The sequence below is a fragment of the Myodes glareolus genome, chromosome 5 (genome assembly GCF_982192425.1).
Source record: "Myodes glareolus chromosome 5, mMyoGla1.1, whole genome shotgun sequence".
NCBI lineage: Eukaryota > Metazoa > Chordata > Mammalia > Rodentia > Cricetidae > Myodes > Myodes glareolus.
In genome coordinates, this window is record NC_142030.1 from 25,285,254 (window position 1) to 25,309,040 (window position 23,787).

Below are 23,787 nucleotides of genomic sequence, written 5' to 3' on the forward strand. Positions count from 1 at the left end.
AGGGAAGCCGCCCAATGGGTCTGCAGGCTCCACTCTGCCAGATCCGCTGTCTTTTGTGCCTGGTGTCTAAGGAAAGCTACAGAGCACAGGGAGCTATCTAAAGTCCAGAACAGTCTGATCCAATACTCTCGATTGTCTTCTGCCTTGTCTCAAAAAGTGCTATTCTTCCTGTGAGAATTTGTGCATAATGGAGAAATCTGAGCGGTGGGCAGTGGGTTACAAATGGCAGCTTGAGACCTATATGTGAGGAACAGCGTGAGAACGGATCCAATTCTTCATCTCCAGATAGCGAAGTAAAGCACAGTAACGGCTAGAGGAACAGTCTAAAAGAGCGCTCTCTGCCCTGGAATTTATATTTGTCACCTGGCACTGCAAAATAATGGGGCCGTGTAGAGAATGTATGGATTAGCAACATTGGTCAGGACCTTTCATCCCTCAGTCAAAGCAATCTGCCCATCAGAGTCCCCTAATCCTATGGCTGTCTCGAGAAAGATGTTTAAAAATACTTATTTGTGTGTTAAGAAAGAAGTAATGTGCACAATCCAATTAGAGCAGCTTACATTAAAGCACTCTGGCTGACAACTTTGCAATGGGGTAGTCTACTCAGAGGAGTGGCTTGTTAATGCCAGTAGCTGGGGAGCTGGGAAAATTGTCTTAGCCGCATTTTGAAGCTCGTGGCTCTGGGTTTGTGGAAAGAAAAGGGTTGCTATGTGCATTGACTATTACAGGGCCCAAACTATACTACACTTCCACATACTCAACCCGCTTCTAACAGGGACCACAGTTGGGGCAACCGGTGATTGCTACCCCTACCTTAGGAGAAGGAGGTCATTAGAAGGTTTAACACTTTGTATATTTTATTTTATTTTCTGAGTTTTGTTTAGCAGCCTCTTTTGGGATTGACTCCTGGTGAGTCTCTTCCATGGATCAAGGCTTCACCTGTTGTACGCCATGTGGGGAAGAAATGATTCTTTCCTAGGAAAAAAATGACTTCTTGAAAGAATGCTCAGACGCCAAGAGAATATGTGAGACCATTACATAGATATATATTTGATACAATATGTGATTTCTGTTACAGGTTAATAATTATTCTATTATCAGTAAGAGTGAGTTACATATTACTCAAAGTATTGGATACAATAATCAGAAAACAAACGTAATTGGTCCAGAATTTAAAACTTCTGAGAAAAGTGCTGGCACAGGACTTGACAAACCTCTCATTTCTATTCCATTTTACCCTAAAAAAAGACTTCCCAAGTAGTAGAATTAAAAAACAAAACCAAGCCAAGTTTCCTTATATTCTGACGACTTCAGGACAGAATATTTGCCAAACAATATCCAGATTCTTGGATCCTGTGGCGTTTTCCTCAGCATTGTCCTTGCTTTTGTCTATGCTTTCGCCTGTACCTCTTCCTAGGTAGGAACTCAGGTGCTCTTAACACATTGATTATTATGTAAGTACAGTGAGACACAGCATTTCAGACAGGGAGGGGAGTAGGGGAAGTGAGCAAAGACGGAAAAGGCATGTATGTCAGACAAGGGAATAGGTATGAAACGTGTTAAAGTGGATAGGAGTCAGATGGCTACATAGCTTCTCTACTTGATGAATATGATTATTATTAAGCAATTAAACAAGGTTAAAACCCCAAAGATTCTGAATGTGTGCTGTATTAATCACTCAGTCCTATACGCTTTCATTTAGTGTCCCGGATATCTTCCCGGTGGGAAAAGTCAACCTTTTCGGTTCCAAGATGGTTTCCTGGGGCTACAAGAAGCTCTTCTTTGGCTATCAAGTCCTCTCCTTAGCCACTGGATTTACTTAGAAAAAGTGTCTTTAACACCAGAAGTAGCTTTTAAACATTCACCATTGGGCTTTGTACTAAGAGAACGTTAAATGGATGCTAGAATGTGGGTAGGATAGAGAGACTCAACGCTGGGGAGCCTATACACCAAGACTTTATATCCCAAACCTACCTAGAGTTCCCTAGCTCTGAGGCTTGGATGTTTGGATGCTCCAGACGGACCTCTCCACTCCCTGCTCTCTGGCACCCACAAGTTCAAGGGGAATGCACCCTCTGTAGTTGTTCTTTTCTCTAATCAATTTCCTGCAGCATCTTAAGATGAACACCCTTGTCCTGCCTCATTGTGAGCCCCGAAAAACCTCTCTGCAAACCCACAGGAAGACAGCAAGATGCACGCTGGTTATCTTTCACACTGGGCTGTTCCTCTGTGTCTCCTAGCAGTGGGCTGATTTTACAGGATCAACCGGTGCTTACTTCTTTGCTATTCCCTCTTTCTGCTTTATTCTCCTTCTCCTTGTGTCCCTGTCTTCCAAATTTGCTAAGTTCCCAGGAAGTGAAGGAAATGCCTGGTAGGGGACTCAGTTTCGGGAGTGAAAGTCACTTACAAATGAACTAGCCACCTACGTAATTTTAAACCACCACTTGTATAATGGCATCGTTTGGCAAATCCCTAGACAGGAGTTCTTACTAGTTTATTAATTGATTTACTAAGGGATATCTACTGCTCTTCAGGAAATACTCAAATTCTTCTTGTTGAAAAGGATTTTACACAGAGAACACAATCAGTCCAGTGAAGTCCATAAATGGGATACAATAAAAACATTTTTTGATTAAGTTCACCTAATGCATTTGAAATGAAAACCTGCTTAAAGTTCAATTTATACAGTTAAGGGTGGTGGTGCTTGGAGTATGAGAAAAGAGAAAAAATAATTCCATACATTTGATTCTGTCTTTCAAAAGGTATCATCTATACAGGAGAAAGTGTGTATGTGTGTGTGTGTGTGTGTGTGTGTGTGTGTGTGTGCACATGTATGCAAGTGAGTCTGTTTACACAAACAGCCCTATTCTAACAGATAAACATAAGACACAGTCTCCTCAATTACTCTCAGAAGGATGGTCCCTTTTGCCGATTTGATTTAAATATCAATCTCAATCCAGAACTGTATCAAGCTCAGACAGAAGCCCAGATTACGGGTCAGGTCTGAGGCTAATCGTAGGCTTCCTTCAAGAACGAGAAGCGAATCCTTCTGTGCGCTGACCACAATTTAGTCCCGACACTTTCCTACATCCCAGACCCACTTTCGGCTGTGGCTGTGCTCAGAAGCACAAGACACTAGCACTCTGGGGCTCACACACTAAGTTTCCTACTTTCTCAGGCAATTTGCTCAAGGGAAACTGGAGAGCGGGGAGAAGGCGGGGGGTGGGGGGGGGATATGCTAAATAAGTGCTATGCATTCTTTTCCTCCAGAGGTCAGCCCACTTCTAATTTCTCAGATTTAAAAGAATGTGTTTTCTTCTCGTTGCCATGGAAACTGCTGTTAACACAGAGAGGTTTTTTTTTTTTCCTCCAGAATGTTTCTAGGCCAATCTTAATACATTTGGCCTCTCCTTTGGAGCCAGAATACTTACCGTCCATTTATTGCCTTGTATGTTAGAAGAACATACATGTGTATATATTGCTTTAAATTTGAAATTATATAGAGATATGGCAGATATATGGATATATGATGCTGCTGCTGACTGCAGAAGCATGCCTTCCTGCATTCCTTCGTAGACCCAGGGCACTGCCCTTGAGGTGTTCCCCCACCACCACACCACACCCTCCTTCAACAAGCGTAGCCACTCACACAGTTTGTAAGAAGAGTCAGTTGAGGTCTCCAAAACAGGAGCCACCTGGGTGAGTGTGAAACATCGAGTTACCTCTTTGGGCAGTTTTAGACATTTTGATATTTCAATTAATATGAAGAAGATAATTAAAGTCAGAAAATTTTTTCCAAACAGCTCAATCAGACTCTTGGGTACTAGCATTTCTAACTGGGAGAGGCAAAGGCTGACTTTTTCCCTCCTGGTTTGGAGGTGTCAGGGATGAATTGAAATGGATTGTAGGCTTTGTAAAACCTACTCTATGCATTGTAGCTCCTCTTTAGAATGTATAAATGAACGCGAGGAACGAGAGGCCAGTGTGGGAAACAAGGTACTTGCTTAAAATCGAATGATGGCTGCCTTTTAAACAGCTTCCTGCTTTTTACTAACTGAAGTCAGAAATCGTTAGAATATGAGAACTAAAACAATAAACAAGACCAGTCAAATGCCCTTGAAAGGGGACCCTGGCATCTGTTTTTCTTTTCAGCCTGATTCAAAGAGCAATCTAACACCTGTTCTTTTCACAGACGGCTTTATGGTAAGCAGTATATTTTTCTGTGACTCAGGCTGACAGAAACTTGGTGAACAGATCTTCATTACAAAGCAGTCAGAAGGAAGAGATGGAAGCAAAGGCCCTTAGTAGACCACAAATCCACATCCGAACCAACATGAGCAAAAGAATTAGCAACAGTCTAGGGGTTGCCTTTTTTGGGGTATCTTGGAGCAAAGCTGCTATGGGAAAATGTGCAGGTGCCCGGGGAATGCTGTGCTACTACAGAGGATAGAAGTCAACTCACAGGGTGATTTCTGAACCCTGATAATCTGACAATTGACCAGCTGACTACTTGATTAGTTCCTTATAAAACTTGGAGCGCACAAAGCGGGGCAGCGAATCCTTCTCCATCAGGGCGTAGATTCTTTTCTGGGCTAGGTCAAAACTGCTCGGGGAAGGTTCCACCAGGTTCTTCATGGTGATGTCTTTAGTGAAATGGTCGATGTTCACCTGTGGACCAGGAAACAGGGTCACTGAGTCAGCGTAGGCTTCAGGATTGGATGAAGGTGCCAGAGCGGCAGGATTCTCACCAGCAAGACACAGGACAGAAGGGATGCCATGCAAAGGAAGAAAGACCACTGCTGTTTCAGAAGCCATGGAGTGAGGAAGCTGATGCTGCAGCAAGCACGTGACTCGGATTCGGAGGCAACTGGCATTAGAAACCTACCAGGCATCCACCACCTGTAGCCAATCTATGCATATGCTGTTTCATCCTTCAATACTTTAAGAATATATATACAAGTTAAGAGGCTCAAGATCATATCTCTGATAAGAGGGGTTTTGGTCTTTTTTTCTTTTCTTTTTTCTTTTTTTTTTTTGGTTTTTCAAGACAGGGTTTCTTTGTAAAACAGCCCTAGCTGTCCTAGAACTCACCCCTGTAGACCAGGCTGGTCTTGAACTCACAGAGAACCATCTGCCTCTGCCTTCCCAGTGCTGGGATTAAAGGCGTGCCTACTACCACCTGGCTCTAGTAAGTGATTTTATGAAACAGATTTGAATGCAAATGAACTAATACTTGATTTCACAGACTTTCTACCCATTAGGCATCCTGCCTTCTGATGACAGTGAGGAAGAATTGGTGACCAGGGACCCTTGGCATAGCTTTAGAACCAGTCTTCCCTGGAAACAAACAAGGAGGCAGCAGTTCTGACCAGATAACAAGCACAGTGATGAACCAGTGCTTTGTCTATAGAGTGGTTAGTTTGTGCTGGGGGGTTGAATCTGGGATCTGCTGCATACACACTAACCAAGTAAGTGCTTTACCAACTGATCTACATCTCCGCACCCACATCCGTCTCTTGAAAGGACCAGCTAGGGATGCTACACAGCCAAAGGAATAAGTATTTCATGTTGTCTCTGTAATATTTGTTACATATGCATAGGAAAAGAGATGACAGGAATCTTTCCCTTTACAAATCATCTGTAATACCTCACTCAGTCACCGATGTGCTGGACTTCAAACCTTGATGACAATTCAGTGTCCACATTGAATTCAAGAGAACCATGGACTACAACAGGACCTGACCAAATGAACAGGTCTGGCTGTGGCCATCTTGGATTTTTCAACAAGCTTTCTGGTTTGGTTTCATCGATAGCAAAGAAAAGAATAGACAGACTTCCTCAAAGCTTCCTTGAAACCTGAACGTATCTGATCTTCATCAGTCAATTAGTGGTATATTGGCTTTAAATACCTTTTGCACTGTTACATGATTTTATTTTGGTTCCCATGAATAGTAGATCCTGCTGTCTCAATAAAGGATGAATGTCAAAGGCTTGAAACAGGGGACTCACCGGCATCAATTAGTTGGAATATTCATGCACTTTTTTCCACATCTATTGTTTGTTTAATTTAATTCTTATAACTTTACAAAACAGTTGTAGTCAGTCTTACATTCCAAAGGGAAGAAAACAGACCCCACATTTTATCCCAAATCTTACATTGGGTTCCTTCGTCCTTAAGGTTGGTTGTATGGTACTGAAGAGCCATTGCTGTACAGTGGTCTGTACAGCATTTAGGAAGGACTTGCTTGATGCTATCACACTGCCCTTGTGTTCAGTAGCTACATACGGGGCACTCTAATCACAAGCACAGGTAACCTTCAGCTCCCAATGCTGTGCCAGCAGCTCATGAAGTTGTGCTTGGGAATGTGTTGATCCGGCTCTTAAATGGATTTACTCAGCCACCTACCCACCAGTACCAACCTCTTTAGGGGCCTCTGTCTGGATGAATTCTTCATAAATTTGCTTTGCCTTCTCCGCCATTTTGACTGGGGATTTTATCTTCTTGTAATCCTCACAAGCAACCCAGAACTCAAGGTTCTCCTCACTGAACTCAGATCTCAGGAAACCTTTGAAGCTGGCAAGTCCATCTAGGGAGTGAAAAGTAAGTAGGGAGATTTCATTAATTGATTTGACAAACTATATCTAGCTAGATGATGTGGAAGCTCAGCCAATCACATTTGGCTAAGATATGGTCGCCTGGGGCAAAGGAAGAAGCACCTGGGGATTGGGTGCCCACCCCTTGTTTTCTCTCTTTCTCCGCTGCGCACGATTCTCACTGGACCTCAGTCATGTGAGTCTCTCTTTATCCCAATTATTAAAATTATATTCCTTGTTTTTGAGCTGGTCTGGTTAATTCTAACTGCCGGTTGACCATGCCCTTCAGCTAAAAACCCCAATTTTACTTCCAGTACATTCTGTCATTGATGTAAAAAAAAATCTTACAAATGGAAACTCATTTAATTTTTATTATACACACAAAGAGCAGGAGCTGTAAGTGTCCTGCTTTACAAATGAGGTCACAGAAGTCAAGCAACTGCTCCAGAATACCCAGCAAGTAACATCAGGGTTGGAACTTAAAACCAGGTTCTGATTCTGTAGCCACACACATTTGTCTATTATTCTAAACCACTTGTCCAAAGATGTGTGATTCTGTTTCTTGGAACAAGAACCTTCCATTAGGAGTTTCCTATTCTCACCTGCACTTGAACTGAGAGAAAAACATAAGGCGGAACAAAGATGCTGAGATGACATGGGAAGGCTCCATCATGCTGTCCCATGCGCTGACTTTTAGTTTCTCTGCTTTTACCCCTTCATCCAAAGGGAGACAGGCTGGGACAGAGATGCAGAGGCCGTGGAGAGGAGCTCTGCTTGTCATCCACTCTGACACTGGACAGAGGCCTTTACCTCCCTGTCTTTTACACAAGCGAATGCATTCAGGTGGCAAATGTCTATGACACTGAGGTTTTGCCGTCAATACTGATGACATTCAGGACACACATCAATTCTGAAGAAAACCTTTATTGTTAGTAGTGGGAGCTGAATGAAGAGCCTCGTGCATACTACACAAGCACTCTACCACAAATCTATATTTCTAGCCCCCCCAAAACATATTTAAAACTTGGTTTGCTAAAATAAGCAATATTTATAATGAACAACTGCCCGAAACTATTATCCTGTTTCCTCTTTTTGCAGGTGACTTTTGAGTGAGTGCAATACGTCACTCTGGTAAATGAAACAAGCTTGGTTCCCTAGAAGACTTTAGAGATACCACAGAAAGAAGAAAGAAAAAACAAGGAAGACTCATTGATCATCTGTACAACAGAAGCCATTGGAGCATAGCAACAGAGTCCCAGAAGGAGCCTAAGTTCAGTTCAGATGGAAGGAAGGTGAAATAGAAATGTACAGATTAACATCTGGATGAAGGGGCCAGGTGAAGCTGTCACATAGAGGTCATTACTGTGTCCACCAGTTGGGTTTATGTCAGCGTGTAGAAGCTATTGAATGTAACAGAGCAACTGTGAGTCTGTGAAGAGCTGTACATGCTATTTGTGTACATGTGATAATCACGGGCTCTTCACTTTCCTGTTTCCTTCCCACCCTTCAGTGCTAACCTCCCAAGTGGTAGATCAGAGAGCTCATGAAGAGTACTTAACAAGGTAGTGGAGATGAATAATAAAGAAAAGTAAATCTAAACTTATTTTTAGATTGAAAATGGGCATTGTACATGTGCATTTTGCACATCATACATAAAACTATCTAAACCAAAACCTAACAGTGATCTTAGCATTTGGTTCACAACAGGAAGTGAACTGGGGAACTAACTTCCCATCACAGAGACCTGTGCCCTGAATACTGACTTCATCGCTCTGGTGAATTCCACAATACAATAGTAAGGTTTTTTGTCAATGTGTGTGCTTTAAACCCAAACACATAAGATAGCTTTATGCCTCACTGAGCTGGGGGGCATTTAAAGCGACCCCTTCTCCCAACTAGCTTTTCAGTATCTAGGGATTCTCTTAGCAGACTCGCCTGCAGTCACTCCTCGTCAGCTTTCTGCACTCTGGTTTTCTATTGGTTTTTTTCCTCGGAGGCTTTTTTTGTTGAATTCCTGTTACCCCTGGACATATCCTTTTTGAGTCAGAGTTTTTCTGATTCCAGGTAATAGCTCTGTTTTACAAGGTACACGTATCTTTCTTACCCCACTTCTTTTACCTGGGGGCTTCACCGTAAGAACTCGAGCACACAACCCCAAGAAAGCACGTCAGGGCCTATATGAACCAGCACAGAGCCTAAAGTTACCTCTCAGCATACCCAGGCATCCCATTAACCAGGACTCTGATTAGTGGGATGTCTGGGTATCTATCTGATGATTGGCCATAAGCATTCTGTGGATATGGTACCCATACATCATATGGCACTGAAACATTATAATTCAGAGCTGGCCTTAATGAGTGATAGAAATTTTTGACATTAGGGAAATCAAAGAAACAGCCTTATATAAGAGGGGAACCACCTATAAAACCCCTTTAAGGCTAGTAGGAGCATTAAACAAATCCAAGACTCTAAATCAGATTGTTATAAAATATTAAAAATATTAAAATTAGAACAAATACTTCAGCAGAGATGAATTAAAGGAAGACATTGAAATAGCATTGGTAATTTATAAAAACTATGGCATGATTCATTGGTTCAAAACTCAGACTTCAGACCCTAGATTGCTTAGTGGTGAATCTTGACACCTTTATCATGAAAGGACATTTAGCCTCACAGAGCCTCTGTTGCTTTGTATGTTAAATACAAACAATAATTAAAGCTGTATTATAGGACTGTGGTAGAGAACTGAATAGCTCACGCGTGGCTTTTATATGGTGGCAAGCAAATTTTCATGAAATTCAGTACACACTGGCTTTCCTCATCATCATTTGTGCCAAATTCAACACTACCACTTGTCACCATTACAAGGCCAACCCAAATGTTGCCTCATCCATGACATCACCTCCCCCCCCCCCCGCTGTCACCTACTCACCCTTGAGGATTTTTGTCAATGAAGGGGAGACATCGCTTTCTCCCCCGCCCACCCACCCCCACCAATTTTAACTACCTGCTGCTCAGCCATCTTTTCCATGATGCTGTTATTTATTTGAGTTCTTCCTATCTTCATTTCCTCCCTCCTCAAATATATGCACCCAATTCTTAATAGTGGATCTCAGGGAACTATGAAATCAGCAGATCCCTCCAACCCACAGGACCAAAGAGCATGAACTTTAAAGAAAAGTAAATACCCCAATTTTGTTACTGCTACAGTATTGAACATCAGAGGCAAGCTACCTAGCTCTTGGAATAATGAATTCTTTTCCTGAAAAATAGAAATGGTTGCTACACTTAAGTCTCAAGATGATTGCAATCACTAAATAGACCAATATATGCAAATTTCTTAGTGTGTGTGTGTGTGTGTGTGTGTGTATAGATATAGATAAATAGATAGATAGATAGATAGAGAGAGAGAGAGAGAGAGAGAGAGAGAGAGAGAGAAATATAATGGAGAAGTGATGGACAGACAATAATAACTATACACACACACACACACACACACACACACATGAACAAAGCATACATGATACATGAATAAAAGTATCTTTCATACCACTTTCATTATTATCATTGTCACAAGTGGAAATCATGGCTGTCCATCAGTGAGATGATGAGAATGGTGGACCAGGACACAGAAGGAAGAAAACTGGAAGGCAAAGAAGAGGAAGCCAAGGCAGGCTGTGAAGATGGAAACTGAAGGCTGAGCCTGGGCCGGCTGCTTTGTGCCTTGAGGGACAGTCCAGCCCACAGGGGTGTCTGAGGAAATACTCTGACCTTTTACAACCCTTGGGAAAAGAGGACCCAAATAAAAACTGTGTTGCCACAGACTGACTTTATCCCTGTTTGCTCTTAAAAATGGTCATGTGGGAGAATCCATACCCCCGACAGTGCTAGGGGGGAGTTATATAAGCTCCCATGTGCAATCTATTTTTGTTTTCTTAAAGATCAACATGCTGTTATGTGCCCTATAGACCTAACAAATGGAAACAGATGGCTTCTCTCTCAGAACTGAAGACAAAACTTTAAGAATGTGGTGTATTTTAAGAAAAAAGTCAAAGACCCCAAATGATTAAAAATCATTTTTAGGGCCAGTGAGAAGGCTCAGCTGGTGAAAGCATGGGCTGGCAGACCTGATGAGCTAGTTCCATTCCTGAACCCTCAGTGACAAGAGAGAGCACCAACTCCTGGAAGCTGCCCTCTGGCCTCCCCCCAACAAACACACACAGATGTGTGTGCACGCATTACTAATGCATAAAATAATTGAAAAATAAATCTGAGTAAGTAGGTCCTTGTTAACAAGAAAAGATTGAATAGCAGCCTGCTTGAGTTTATTTCTACTATAGAAAATTTTGATTTAATGAAGGCTTGGGTAACACTATCAACCCTGAGAGGCAATGGCCTATATTAACACAAAAATTTCCAAATATTCCTTATGAATCAGCAAAAATGTTACCCCTACCCCTTCAGTTTTAATGTGTGTATGTGGTGAGTGTTGTTGTTTAATGTCTTATTCTGTAGTCCTGATGTGTCCAGAACTCACCATGTGTCCCAAGTTAGCCTTAAATTCATATCAATGCTCTTGTCTCACACATCCAAGTGATTGAATTACAGATATGAGCCACCATGCTCAACTTTAAATCACTTAAATTTCTCAAGTCAAGACTGCAGAAAGGAATCATTATGTTTCGAGTAAGACATTTTTCAATGTATCTGCCTTTTTTTTTACTTGTTTTTGCATCAATCACAGTTAATATCATTATTTCTGGTAATGATTATTAGTTTCAGTAAATTAAAAAAAGAGCATGTCATAAGAGATATTGGACAGCCATAGCTTGATTTACAGTAATCCATGAAGCATAATGGCAGATATACAGGTAACAGGCCACATATTGCTTCTCTAGGCTGATGATGCTGAAATGTCTAGATGCTGGCATAGAACTATCTGGGCATACCTGGCCTTCTAGGCTTCTTCCTTAGAAATAACTGGAGATATAAAGAGCAGAGATAGAGCAGTAAGAAAGACACAGAGAAAGGAGAATCAGAGAGGAGAGAGTGATAGAAATATAATGGAGAAGCAGCAGACAGACAGTAATAACAGACAACCTTACTCATAGCTTCATTTGCCTTACAAGTCACAGTTTCTTTGTTTCCGCTGGATCTTTCACACCGTACATTAAGCCCTTTCACTGATGGGGCTAGTTTGAATGGATAGGTATGACATTTAAGGAAAGCATTGGCTAAAATAGATACTGAATGATTTGCCATTTATTGCTTTGAGGAAATTATATATATATATATATATATATATATATATATATATATATATGAACAAATGCATAGATATAAGCATAATTTCTCCTCTGAGAAGTAGAAAACATTAATGTGAAATCCTCAGACCTCAAGTTCACGCTAAGATAACCATTTGTCTGCAATTGGAAAGACTTTGGTCCCTCAACAATGTTAAGTATTAACATTATCTCCTTCTGGCTTAGCTCCCACCTTAGTCTTTTTTATTCTGATAACCACCATCCCTTTAAAATAAAATGGATGAGTATGTGGCCCTAAGAATTAGTGCGAGTGTAAAGAATTGTAGACAGACACATTGATATTTATCTTCCCCTAAAGAATTCTGAAAATATAGTTCCATTAACTCTTATTTCTTTATAACAGCAGCAAATACCACTATCTAGGCTATATAATTTATCAGCTTACCATGTCAAAATGTGGTTGGCCCCAGAATAACTGAAGAAAAAAACAAATACAAATATTTTTTTTTTTAGAAATAATAATCTCCAGTTATTTCTAAGGAAGAAGCCTAGAAGGCCAGGTATGCCCAGATAGTTCTATGCCAGCATCTAGACATTTCAGCATCATCAGCCTAGAGAAGCAATATGTGGCTATTCTACATTCATGGAATTTCTAGGTCCCGAGATGCAAACTCAATTTGCTCATTCATTCAAAACAATATTTACTGAATACCTTTATGTTATGTATCAGAACACGGTACTCTCTTTAACATAAGGCAAAAAAAAGCCTTCAAAAGAGAATCAGAAGTGAATGTGATTCAGATTTTTCAAGTTGAGACTCTTGGTCTCTGCTTCAAAAATTAGAGGCCGCTGGGTTTATTGCTTGTAAGCCGAAGTTACTCCAACATCAACAAACTGTGAAAATATTCATGTAAGAGGTGGTTCAGTAGTTAAGAACACTTACTACTCTTGCAAAAGACCTGAGTTTGCCCATACAAGGCAACTCATAACCATCTATAATTCCAGTTCTAGGGGATCTGACACCCTCTCTTGGCTTCCACCAGCACTAGGCATAAATATTGTGCACATAAGTACATATAGGAAAAACCCTTACACACATAAGATAAAAATAGAAATTTGTTTTAAGATATTGAAATACAATCTACCATGCAGTCATTGTCATCTACTGGACTCTTCTTATTCCTGATAGCACTAATAAGAAATACTCCTTAAATCCCCATTTCTTTTTCTAAGCATCGAACAGAATTTCATATTCCGTTCTTTTGATGCAAAGAAGTAAGTTGGATATTATAAGTTGGTCACAAACTTAGGGTGAATCAGCCAACAGATATGTATTTACCCACAGACTGTTCACTTCATCTTTGAAAATTGCCCAGAAGAAAAAGACCAGACCCTGACTGTCGATGGGCTTGTGGCCTATCCCGGAAGGAAAACAACAAGACAGAAAGTACCAGGCATCAGGAAAGGTGTTCTGATGAATGGCTGTGGACTTTAGAGCAAACGATTCCTTCTAAATGTCCAAGGAAGACTAGGTATTTGCCATTGGGGTTAGCTCTTCGGGAAAGACAACATCAGTAGATAAAGACCTAAGAACAATGTATTTCATCTTAAAGAGATTGTGTATCTTTGTTGCATCTCAAATAAAGCTCTCAAAGGCAGGCTAATAAAAGAGGAAGCTGATTGAGAAGATAGTTGGCCAAGGATGGAGATAGCACTTTTAGGTCACGAGAGCAGTAGATAGTAGGTTGAGCTTGTTCAAAGACTAACTCTAGCTCTTCTCAATCTATGAGGCAAAGCAAGAGAGGTTTATCTGTCTCACTTACAAGAACATGGGGAAGCTACAGAAACAGGGAGGGTGATGCCTATTAGCAATCCCAGTGCTTTGGAGTTGGAGGGAGAAGATCAGGAGTCCAAGGTCATCCTCAGACACACAGTGAATTTGAGGGTCAGCCTGGACTGGAGGAGAACCTATCTCAACCAGGAATCCATGTCATGTGGCTTACATAAGAAAACTGGGACAGACAGGAACAAAAACCCAAACACCTGTCCTCACATGCTCCTATGGTGGCTCTCTTGTAGTGATACGTTGTTTGTGATTTAGCAAAGAAAGCTTGACTGAAGATCAGAGTGCAGAGCTAAACTACTTAACCATAGAAGCTAGGCAGTGGTGGCACACACCTTTAATCCCAACACTCGGGAGACAGAGGCGGACAGAACTCACTCTCTGTGAGTTCAAGGCCATCCTAGGCTACTCAAGATTGAATCAGTCTAAAAGAGAAACAGAGTTCATACCTTTGATCCCAGCACTTGGGATCACAGGCCTTTAATCCCAGCACTTGGGAGGTGGAGACAGGAGTGATATGACTGGGTGGAGAGAGGATTATAATAAGGCGGGAGGAGACAGGAGCTCAGGGCACTCATTCTGAGAATTTGTGGGCACAGGATCTTGCCCGCTTCAGTCTGAGGATTCAGTAGAGGTAAAAAGTCTCACTGGTGGCTGGCTGTTCTGTTTCTCTGATCTTTCAGCATTTACCCCAATATCTGACTCTGGGTTTTTATTAGGAAGACCTATTAGTATTCCCGCAACACTTTCCCTACTGGCCAACTGGACAACTCCAGCCTCAGGATGCCCTCTCCGTGTTCAGACCACCACTTGGAGAAGGACATGAGCAGAATGAAGGCACTCTGTGTCTGTCCCCATTCTGACCCTCATGAGAACCACGTGAACTTACAGTTGTTGTGGAGAAGCTTGTCCAGGGAATGGCGCCACTGCAGGGCCTCGTCCAGCGAGGGCCTAAATCAATGATAAGGACAGAGAAGGGTGACAGCGTAAGAAGGAAGCTAACCACATGCATGACAATGACTCCATCCTGGTTTCTCAGATGGAAACGAGACAACAGTCAGGAGAGGGCAGAAGGATTATTTTCTGCCGTTGGGTCTGATGAGCTGTTGGCTATCTGGTATCTACAGTGCATTTTTATTGCTTTTTGAACAATCTGACCAGACAGGTCTTTTTTGGAGTCTATTTGTTCTGTGGTCATGTCTAACAGTCTTATATATTCCATAGGAGTGAGTCCAAAGACGATCTTTATTTCAAATATGTGTTAATGAAATCCAACCATCCCATCACAGAAGGTAAACTAATCTGAAGTTTCACTACTGACTTAATAGACATGGTATTTGATTCTACACCCCAATGCCAAAGTCATCTCACTAAGACTAATAGAAGCCAGTCAGCTTGATTTTGTCCCATATTAGAAGTATGGTTGAAACATAAAATCTATATTTATTTATTGTTCTCCTTACAATTAATATAGAGAGACACTTTATCGAAGTTTTTTTTTTTCCAAAAGAAAAGCAATAGTATCTCCTAAGTCAGAATATCAAGCTTAAATGCTGGAGACACTGACTCAAAAGGTTTAGTCGCCAAGATATAACTTATGCCTTGACTGCTTTTCCTTGAACATCTGCATCCACAGAAACCCCACAGCCGTACTTTGTTAACCACCAATTCTCTTCTTTCATCAGAATGCACAAAGGTGAGCTGCTGTTGTCTGAGGGCAAAGAGCTGACTTTATCTTCCTGTGTTCACCGAGTTTGAACCCTTGAATGACTACATTTGGTCTTTCTCATCCAATTAAAGCAGACTGGCAAAACATTTATTATGAGACGAAGTTGAAGACGTGTTTTTATCCCCAAGGTCTTAGGTTGTTTAGTGACTGAGACAATTCACACTTGTATGTGTATTGTGTATGTGTGTGTCTGTAACCTATATTCTATATAGGAATTATATATATTACATATAGGAATAATATATATTATTTTGCATGTACATGTTTACAATGTGTTTAGTACATTACACATAGCAGACAACCATCAAGTCCAGATGTTCTTAGAATCAAGAGACTGTTATACAATGAGACAATAGAAACTAACTCAGAGCAAAGGGAAGGCCTGGGCTTCCTGAGCCTCCTGATTTTACAAACAGTTTTATAAAATGAAATAGCTCTTCCTGCCCTTGTTCTTTGGTTAGCATAAAGGCATACAGGAAGAAGCAATGCCACGAGCAGGTGCCCTGACTTACACATGTTACCAGATGCAATTTGTCCCAAACGGTCTCATTATAAAGCCAAGTAATGGTCAATATCAGCAGCACATCACGACCAAGATTAAATTCCTGAAAGGGACATGTGCCGAGCCTGCTTGGGGGTGAAATTAGGCCAAATTGATTTAAGGACATAGTTGAGTAGGACAGGTCCCCCCACGGCATGTAGCCCAGTGTTCTGATTATCAGTCGAGGAGGTAACAGGTTCATCCTGTCCTGATTCTCAGAATTTACCAGCCCTCATTAAGCGTGACTTCTTTGGAAACAAGAGAGATGCAGATCTAAATGACCAATGAGCATCCCGGTTGGCAAGGTCATTGCTGACCACGGAGGGTGAGTACAGAGCTCTCCCTGTGTGGGTGTGAGTGACAAAGAGGAAGCTAGCTCAGATGGCAAACAAGATAAACATTTATAGGAGTGATTGACTATGTGTTTTATAATGTTCAGTGCAAATACCACCTGATTCAGGAAGTGACCACATCAGTTTGGAAACAACAGCTTTTTCCACTCCTAACCGCTTTTCACTTGCTGGGCAATTCATATGCTAACAGGACACACAACCCCTCCCAAGGTCGGGTATCCTTCCTAGAGAACTTTCCATTCTTTCTTATTCCTACAGCATCAGTCTGAAGGAATAAGTGAGGTTGGCTGCAAACACGAAGAAAATATGTTCAATTTGGGGCCTACATATGGACATCAAAACAAGGCAAGTAACTCATCTAGAGTTCCCATCTGTTGGCCATTGGATAAAGACTCAATTCATGATTGGTCATGAGCAAAATATACTGTGAAGGACTTCTTTCAATAAACAGGGGCCAAATTGATAGGTAACCAAAATCTGGCTCCGTTTACCCAGAGGGAGCTTTGTTGAAAACCACAGATGACTCACTATTTAGATTTGAAAGAACAGAGACATGAGCTACACCTTTTGGCAACATAGGTCAATATTAGCCTTGGGGAAGAATTTAACTTGGCAGCACCAATGGCTGGATTTTATAGTTTTGGTTTCCTTTTTGTTTTGGTTTAGTTGGTGATCTATACAGTGTCTGGTACATGCTTGATTATGCTTGATCATGTTTTCCCGGGTTCTTGCTTTTGACAAAGAGAACAAACCTTGAGTTCATTGATGTCATTTGTGAGCGCCTGCTTTCTTCTTCCTTACTGTCCTAGAGAGCACAAAAAGGCTCAAGTCCATGCCCATTTCTTGTGTCCTTTCTCCCATGGCCTTTTGGCACCGTGAATATGTTACATACTTTTGAAATGCCTTTTCTTTGTATCCATAAATTTGCTCACATTCCCTCTGAAGGCTCACTCTACAGTTAACCAGGTACAGGAACACACAGGATACCACGCTGCGACTGTTTGTCACTAGCCAGGGTTTGGACAAGCCATTTGTGGAGGTCATTCTGGGGTTTTAAAGTTTAAAGTAAACACAATAATATCAATACTTTCAGCTAAAAATTGATAACAGATGTCAAAGAAGGACATTTAGAGTATAAAAGCCTGCTTGAAAGAGTGTCTGCCCCTGACATTTTGTAATTCCGCATATTACAAACCATAATGCTATTATAACCTCAATGTATGTAGCTTACAAATTTTGGTTATTATTCATTCTGAGGCCCTGCAGCAGAGCCTTTGGAAAGGCAGAGAGTGGGCAAAGGAAGGAAGGGAGAAGGGGAAGACAGGGCCAGGAGTCAAGGAAGAGAGTCCTGATAAAGAGGGAGCCAAGACAAAACAGGTCAAGTCTGTGCTAAGTCAGACACCCAGCCTGAAGAACAGCCCCGTCATCAAGGATGTAGGCCTGACAGAGCAGACAAAAGTCTGCAAACATCATCCAATGAGAGCAAAGAGAGAGAAATGTGTAAGAGCCAAAAGGATGAGGGAGAGAATTTTTTCCAACATGAAGTAATACTTGTTTTCTCCTAATGGACGAAGACCCAGGACCAGTTTTGGAATCCTCAAGTAATAATAGAATCTGGAATTTGGCATAACACTATGGACAGCTTATTTTCTGCTGTTTTCCAGGGTCTCATTTTTTTAAAGTCAGATGAAAAGTTAAAATATATTACAAAATAGAAAGTACTTCCTCAAAGTCATTGCCCAAAGAAGATGAGAGAAGCTAATCATACGTTCAATCAAGAGATTTATTTTCTCCTCAGAAAATAAATCAGGTTAAAAAAATACAGAGCAATATGTAAGTGAAGATATGAGTTTGGCTGAGCTCATGAAGAGCAAGGCCATTCCCTGAAGGCTAAAAGCCCAGAAATTTGCCCTCGTAAAGAGGCAGAGCAGAGCATGCGCCCTTGCAAAAGGCACTTGTTCAGTTCACGGAGGAAGGCAGCAGTCACACACAGCAGCCCCTGGGGATGAGAGGGGTTGTTCTTTTTCTCAAAGACAAACAATATTTTTGGAAGAAGAGAGGGAAGAGAAGTCAAGAAGAACAAATAGGTCAATGAATGTCAGCCCTGGGTTTCTCCAACCATAGCTCTCTTGACTCCGTAAGATCCAAGTGGTTCAGGTGTCTATGTGGTGTTCTAGAGAACAGATCAAAGCAGGAAATAGAGAGCTACATTTGAAATGTTAATCCCAACAGATCAATAATTACCACATTATTTGCCTCAAAATAGACTTTTTGACCCGCTGGCTATGCAGTGTGGTTCTTGCTGTCTACTAGTACAGGCAGCCTGCGGCTTCGGGCTTCACATTCAATTAGCTTCTCCTTTTTAAATGTAGAAAATTCAATTATGCCTCACTTCCGGTTTGGGAACACTTTGAAGTAATAAAAGGAGGAAAATGGAAATATCCACTTAGGATGATGGAAAATGACTTTAAAACAGAATAACCCAGTTCTGCATCTTCCAGTCAATCAACCATATTTAGTTGAAGGTCATTTGGACAAAGGATGGGTTGGCCAATTTATACAAATATTAAATTAAGGAAGAGAAATGGAAGTTAAAAAGAACTCCTGTACTTTTCCCACACGTCTGTGATCTTGACGCTTTTAGGTGGCATAATGAAGGAGTTGGCATCCTTTTAGCTTTCTGGCTTCCCTTCTTCTTCCTTTCTATGGGTACCTCTACTATAAAGGGAAGACTGAGAGCATCTGTCTGAACAGTAAGGGTCTAGGGAGCTAATGGAAGATGATGGACCATGTGATGGTATGGATGGCGTTACTGAGTTAAAGTAAGCGGATTCATGAGTGTAGAATCAAGCTTTCCTGCCATGCCTACACTGATGGAAGGGCGCGGGTGGGGAGGATATACACAGCTGAAGTTGAGACTCAGAGGGCTGTAAAATCCCTGTTGGGAGTATGTTTTTTATGAGTTGGGAAAACAATGTTCGGTGTGCATTAAGTGGGAGCAGCTAGGCAAATCTTCAACCTGCCCTGAAGTTGTGGGTCTTCTCTTCTGCTGAACCTGGAAGGGAACCTTATAGATTCAAGAAGAAACTGTTGAGTCCTAAATTGTCTGCCTTTTTGTTAGTGTGATCTTGCTCGCATTTCCCTTCCAAGGAAAAAGCTTGGCTATTACTTTTTGGTGAGTGTGCAGGGCTCATAATTAATGGATCAGGGTTACTTGACTCCAGCCAATAAACTATCAGATGCTTTGCCCTTACAGTCAATAACTGAGGGGCTGGTGCCACTTTATAAAGTGTAGTTCATCTTTTCAAAGATGAGGCAAGGTTCTATTTCTTTTCATTCTGCAAATATTTAATGTTATGGTCTATACATGGAGGAGTTAAAAAAAATAAAATATTTATGAACTGACTCTCTGAGATGAATGACAGTGTAGTACACGGAAAAACAGCCATTGTCTGGAGGAAAAGATGAGGAATCCATATTCATGACTCACTTGTGGGTCTTGGCTGGCTTCTCCGGCTTCTCATTATATGGAATGACAAGGTCAACAGCAGAGTCTGGCTTCTGGAGTAGAATTCCCAACTTAATCTTGATCTCCTTGGCCCTGAAAGGAAAGATGTCAGGGAACAAGAATGACACATGAGCTCACAAATCTAAGACAGTGATTTCTTTCTGCATCTGAGGAAGGAAAATTGAGAGAACCTCATTTGCTCCTTCCACTCCTATTACAACAAAATGAACATCAGGGTAGAAAATAGGACGCCCAAGTTCCAACAGTAGTGTTTAGAAGACACCAACTAATTTGTATTATCTCATTCCAATCTTAATGTTCTATTCATATTTTCTAATTTCCATATGATTAGTAATCCAGTCTTATTCCCATTTTACAGAGGAGAAAACTGAATGACAGGAAGTTTAAATATCTCAACCAGTCAGTTTGTGGCGAAGTCTGATCAGTCTGTCTCCAGAATTCTCAAATATGTAATTACTAATTGAACTGCCTAGCCATCTCCTGAAGACTCTGGCTTTGGCCATCAACTAAGTTTGATTTTATTTTTACTGACAGATCTCTGTTCCCTTTCTATGAAATGACAGAGCAATGCTAGATGTCTTTGTAAGCCATTTCCAATCCTAAAACTAAACTACTTTTGGCTGAACTGTGCTAAAAATTCTTGCTCACTGTCCCATTATAGCTGCTGTAGTATCCTCCTTGCAGCAGCCTTCATAGAGGAGAAGAATCTCCAGTAGTTGGGCTACAGATTTAATAGTCCTTTAATGTCAGCATTTTAGTGAGCAGATATGGTCAGAATTCCAGATGATCTTCCATCATAGGACAGGATGTGAAGATTCTCACCTAGTTTTAAAGCCAATTTTTGCAGAAAACCACCTTCATTTTATACTTTATTTTTATACTTTAAACAGACCATGGAAATTGTATATACATCTATCTAATCTATCTATCTATCTATCTATCTATCAATCTAGCTATCATCTATCTCTTTACATACATATATGTACCTATAGTGTGTGTGTGTGTGTGTGTGTGTGTGTGTGTGTGTGTGTGTGTGTTCACATTTGCCAAAACACATTTGTGGAGTTCAGAGGACAACTTTTGGGAGTTAGTTCTCTCCTGCCACCTTGTCACCTTGTTTAGGAAAGTCTTCCGTTTCTGCTACTCTGAGTACCCCAATGCTCTGGGAGATTCAAGGTAACTCTCCTGTTTCCACCTCCCATCATCGTAGAAGTGCCAGAGTTGCGGATGTGAGCCACAGCTTCAGGCTTGTTGTGGTTCCTAGGGATAGAACTCGGGTTATTGGGCTGTCTTGAAAGCGTGTTTACCAGCCGAGACATCTCGTCAGCCCTAAAATCCTAATCTCAGATATGAGTTCCCAGGACACCACAGATTGCCCTTCCTTTGTCACGGGGGCATCCCACATGCATTTTTAAGATAGGGTTTATTGAGTCATTGTACTGCATTATGGTTATTGATCTGCTCCTGTTTTCCAAGCTGTATAGACGAACCCTTTAAAGGTAGGAGTTGAGTCTTAAGTGCCTTTTAATCTTTGTGCCTGTACTGTTGCTTGGCAACCTGGCAAATATTCAATAGTGTTTGTCATGGTGAACTAAAATTATCCTGATTTTGTTTCTTACCAATCTGTTAACGTTTGTCTCCAAGCCCGTGTCAAACATCAGCAAAGCCTTAAAGAGCTATGTGGGGTCACGCTGTAACCAGGCGGGATTTTGATAGTGCAAACATACTTTAATTAATGCACAGAGATGACAAAGAGGTGAAACACATGGCCAAGATGAATAACTATGCATATATTAAAGCCAAAGTTTAAAAAGCCCGGTCTTGTAACTACTTACAAACCCCACAGATCTCCAATTGCTACATCGAACTTCCTTTGAGATCAAGATACGATGCTGCAACTGACTTAGAAATAGTTAACTCTGTGATATTTTTCATTCCTATCTCTCTTCACTTCCATTCTTTTTCTAGAAGCTTCTCGGTGAGCAAAGCTAGCCCTAGCACTCTGTAACATCAAGTAGAGCTCAGTGGAACAAAGCATTGTGGTTGAAATTGGAAGTGTTCTGATGGGTGGGTCTTATATAACACATTGGATAAGATACCTCTCCCTTGATTCCAGGCTCTACAAGTTACTTAAATTATCTCATGTTAAGTTTCTCTGGCTTGGAAATCGGTACTGATGAAATGGTCAGTTCTCAGACTTTTGTGATGATTAAAGGTGCTAACATGTGTGAGTCACTAGGCACAGCATTTGGACACATTTCTGCTTCTGCAAAGTTAGCTTCAGCTGCATCATCGCTGTTTTCAGCCAGGTTTAACCTGCTTCCTACCTAGAGCACCAAATAGAGGGGTCAAAAATTACATAGGCTATTTTCTAAATCACGAAAGCTTCCTCGAGCATTCTAACTCAGGAAGTAAGACTATCCATATTACATTAATTGGAATAAAATTATTGTTGGGAGTTGGTTGGGAAATGTAGGCAGCACTTGGAGCTGCCCTCTGCTGGTCAATATGTAGCATTACGGTCAGAGATACAAGGTTTATCTTCTCTCTACATTATCTGGTAAACAGAGTCCCCACCTCTTGGCCTCCACATACCTCTTCCTTTGCACACCTAAGGAGAGCTATTACCAAACACTGACCTCAACACAACATTACACCCACCAACACTTACATAAACACTAGTGATAAGCACTCAAGTTTGGGGGCTTCCTGCTCTCCCTCCCCCCCCCCACTTCTATATCTTTGACCTTTTCTCTTTTGCTTTATCTGAGTCATTTTCTTTCATAAGGCAGAAAGATACTGATTTATAGTCTCCTATGCACGAGTAATAGTCATGTATTAGAGGGTAGTTAGAACAAAGCAATTGGGCATTTTTAAAATATCCATTCATGCATACGTGTCTTACTAATTTTACAAACTTACTATGTTTATTGTATTAGGTAGAACATAGTAAACAGACGAACACCCATAGGCCTTGTGATCTTTGCTGTCTAGGTGCCTATAGCCTATTGAGATCTTACATTGGGCTTTCCAGAAGGGAACAGGCCCTGCAGAGGAAGTCCCAGTCCCCATTAAGGACAGTCCAGGGGACTTCTCAGAGGAAGCAGAGGTAGAGTTGGAGAATGGCCAGTCATCACCCAAATGAGCGAGACCTTTTGTGTTCCTCACAAACTGGCGATATTCACCTGACTGGTCTTGCAGAGCAGAGAGAAGGCCGTGAATGAATTGCTGGCTCATGAAATGTGATAGAGATCAGATTGCTGAATTAAACGAGGCTATCATGTCACCCAATGGAAGGGTGACAAGGGACACCGTGCTGCACCTAGCCTGTCGCATATTGGGCACGAGTGCAAGAAAGAGTTAAAGGTAGAGAAAAGGCAATTCAAAGGCGTCCCCAAAACCCCAGGAAGATTTTCTCTATATCATTTGTTCGGTGGGTTTGGTTTTGTGTGTGGAGTGATCTAGAGAAGGGCTGTTTACATCACCTATTTTTAAAAAATCCCATTTTGAGGCAGGGGATGAATCTCAGTTGGCTGGATGTTCACCTCCCATGTGAGAAGCCCTGGGTTTGACCCGCGGAGCCAGTTAAACTGCGTGTGGTGGCAAAGGTAACCCCACCACTTAGGAGGCAAAGGCAGGTAGAGGAGAAGTTTAGGGTTGCCCTTCATAGCCACCCTGAGATGTACGATACTCACTATATACACGTGTGTACATGTTCGTGTGTGTTTTCCCTTCTCAGACCTGGCAACTATACCGGAATACCAGGTACTCTTTTCCTCTTGTTTGCCTCAGTGTGTGTGTGTGTGTGTGTGTGTGTGTGTGTGCGTGTGCGCACGCGAAAGTACTGTTTGTGAAGCACTTCATTCCTGCCTTAGTACACAGGCTGAAGGAGAGGACATTGGAAGGTTAGCGGGAAGTCACCTGACCTAATTAT

The 23,787-nt window shown here is 41.4% G+C and overlaps 1 protein-coding gene across 1 annotated transcript in view; it reads right to left on the bottom strand.

Moving 5' to 3' along the window:
* Nucleotides 1-1,022: 1,022 nt before the first annotated feature.
* The window catches only part of LOC125412279 (regulator of G protein signaling 5), a 40,928-nt gene continuing 18,163 nt past the window's right edge, over nucleotides 1,023-23,787 (bottom strand). The window contains exons 2-5 of the mRNA XM_048452949.3: nucleotides 19,815-19,925; nucleotides 14,591-14,652; nucleotides 6,421-6,587; nucleotides 1,023-4,668 (exon numbers count right to left, since the gene is read on the bottom strand). Coding sequence (XP_048308906.1) covers nucleotides 4,507-4,668; nucleotides 6,421-6,587; nucleotides 14,591-14,652; nucleotides 19,815-19,925 — 502 coding nt within the window. The 3' untranslated portion in view covers nucleotides 1,023-4,506. The remainder of the gene's footprint in view (nucleotides 4,669-6,420; nucleotides 6,588-14,590; nucleotides 14,653-19,814; nucleotides 19,926-23,787) is intronic.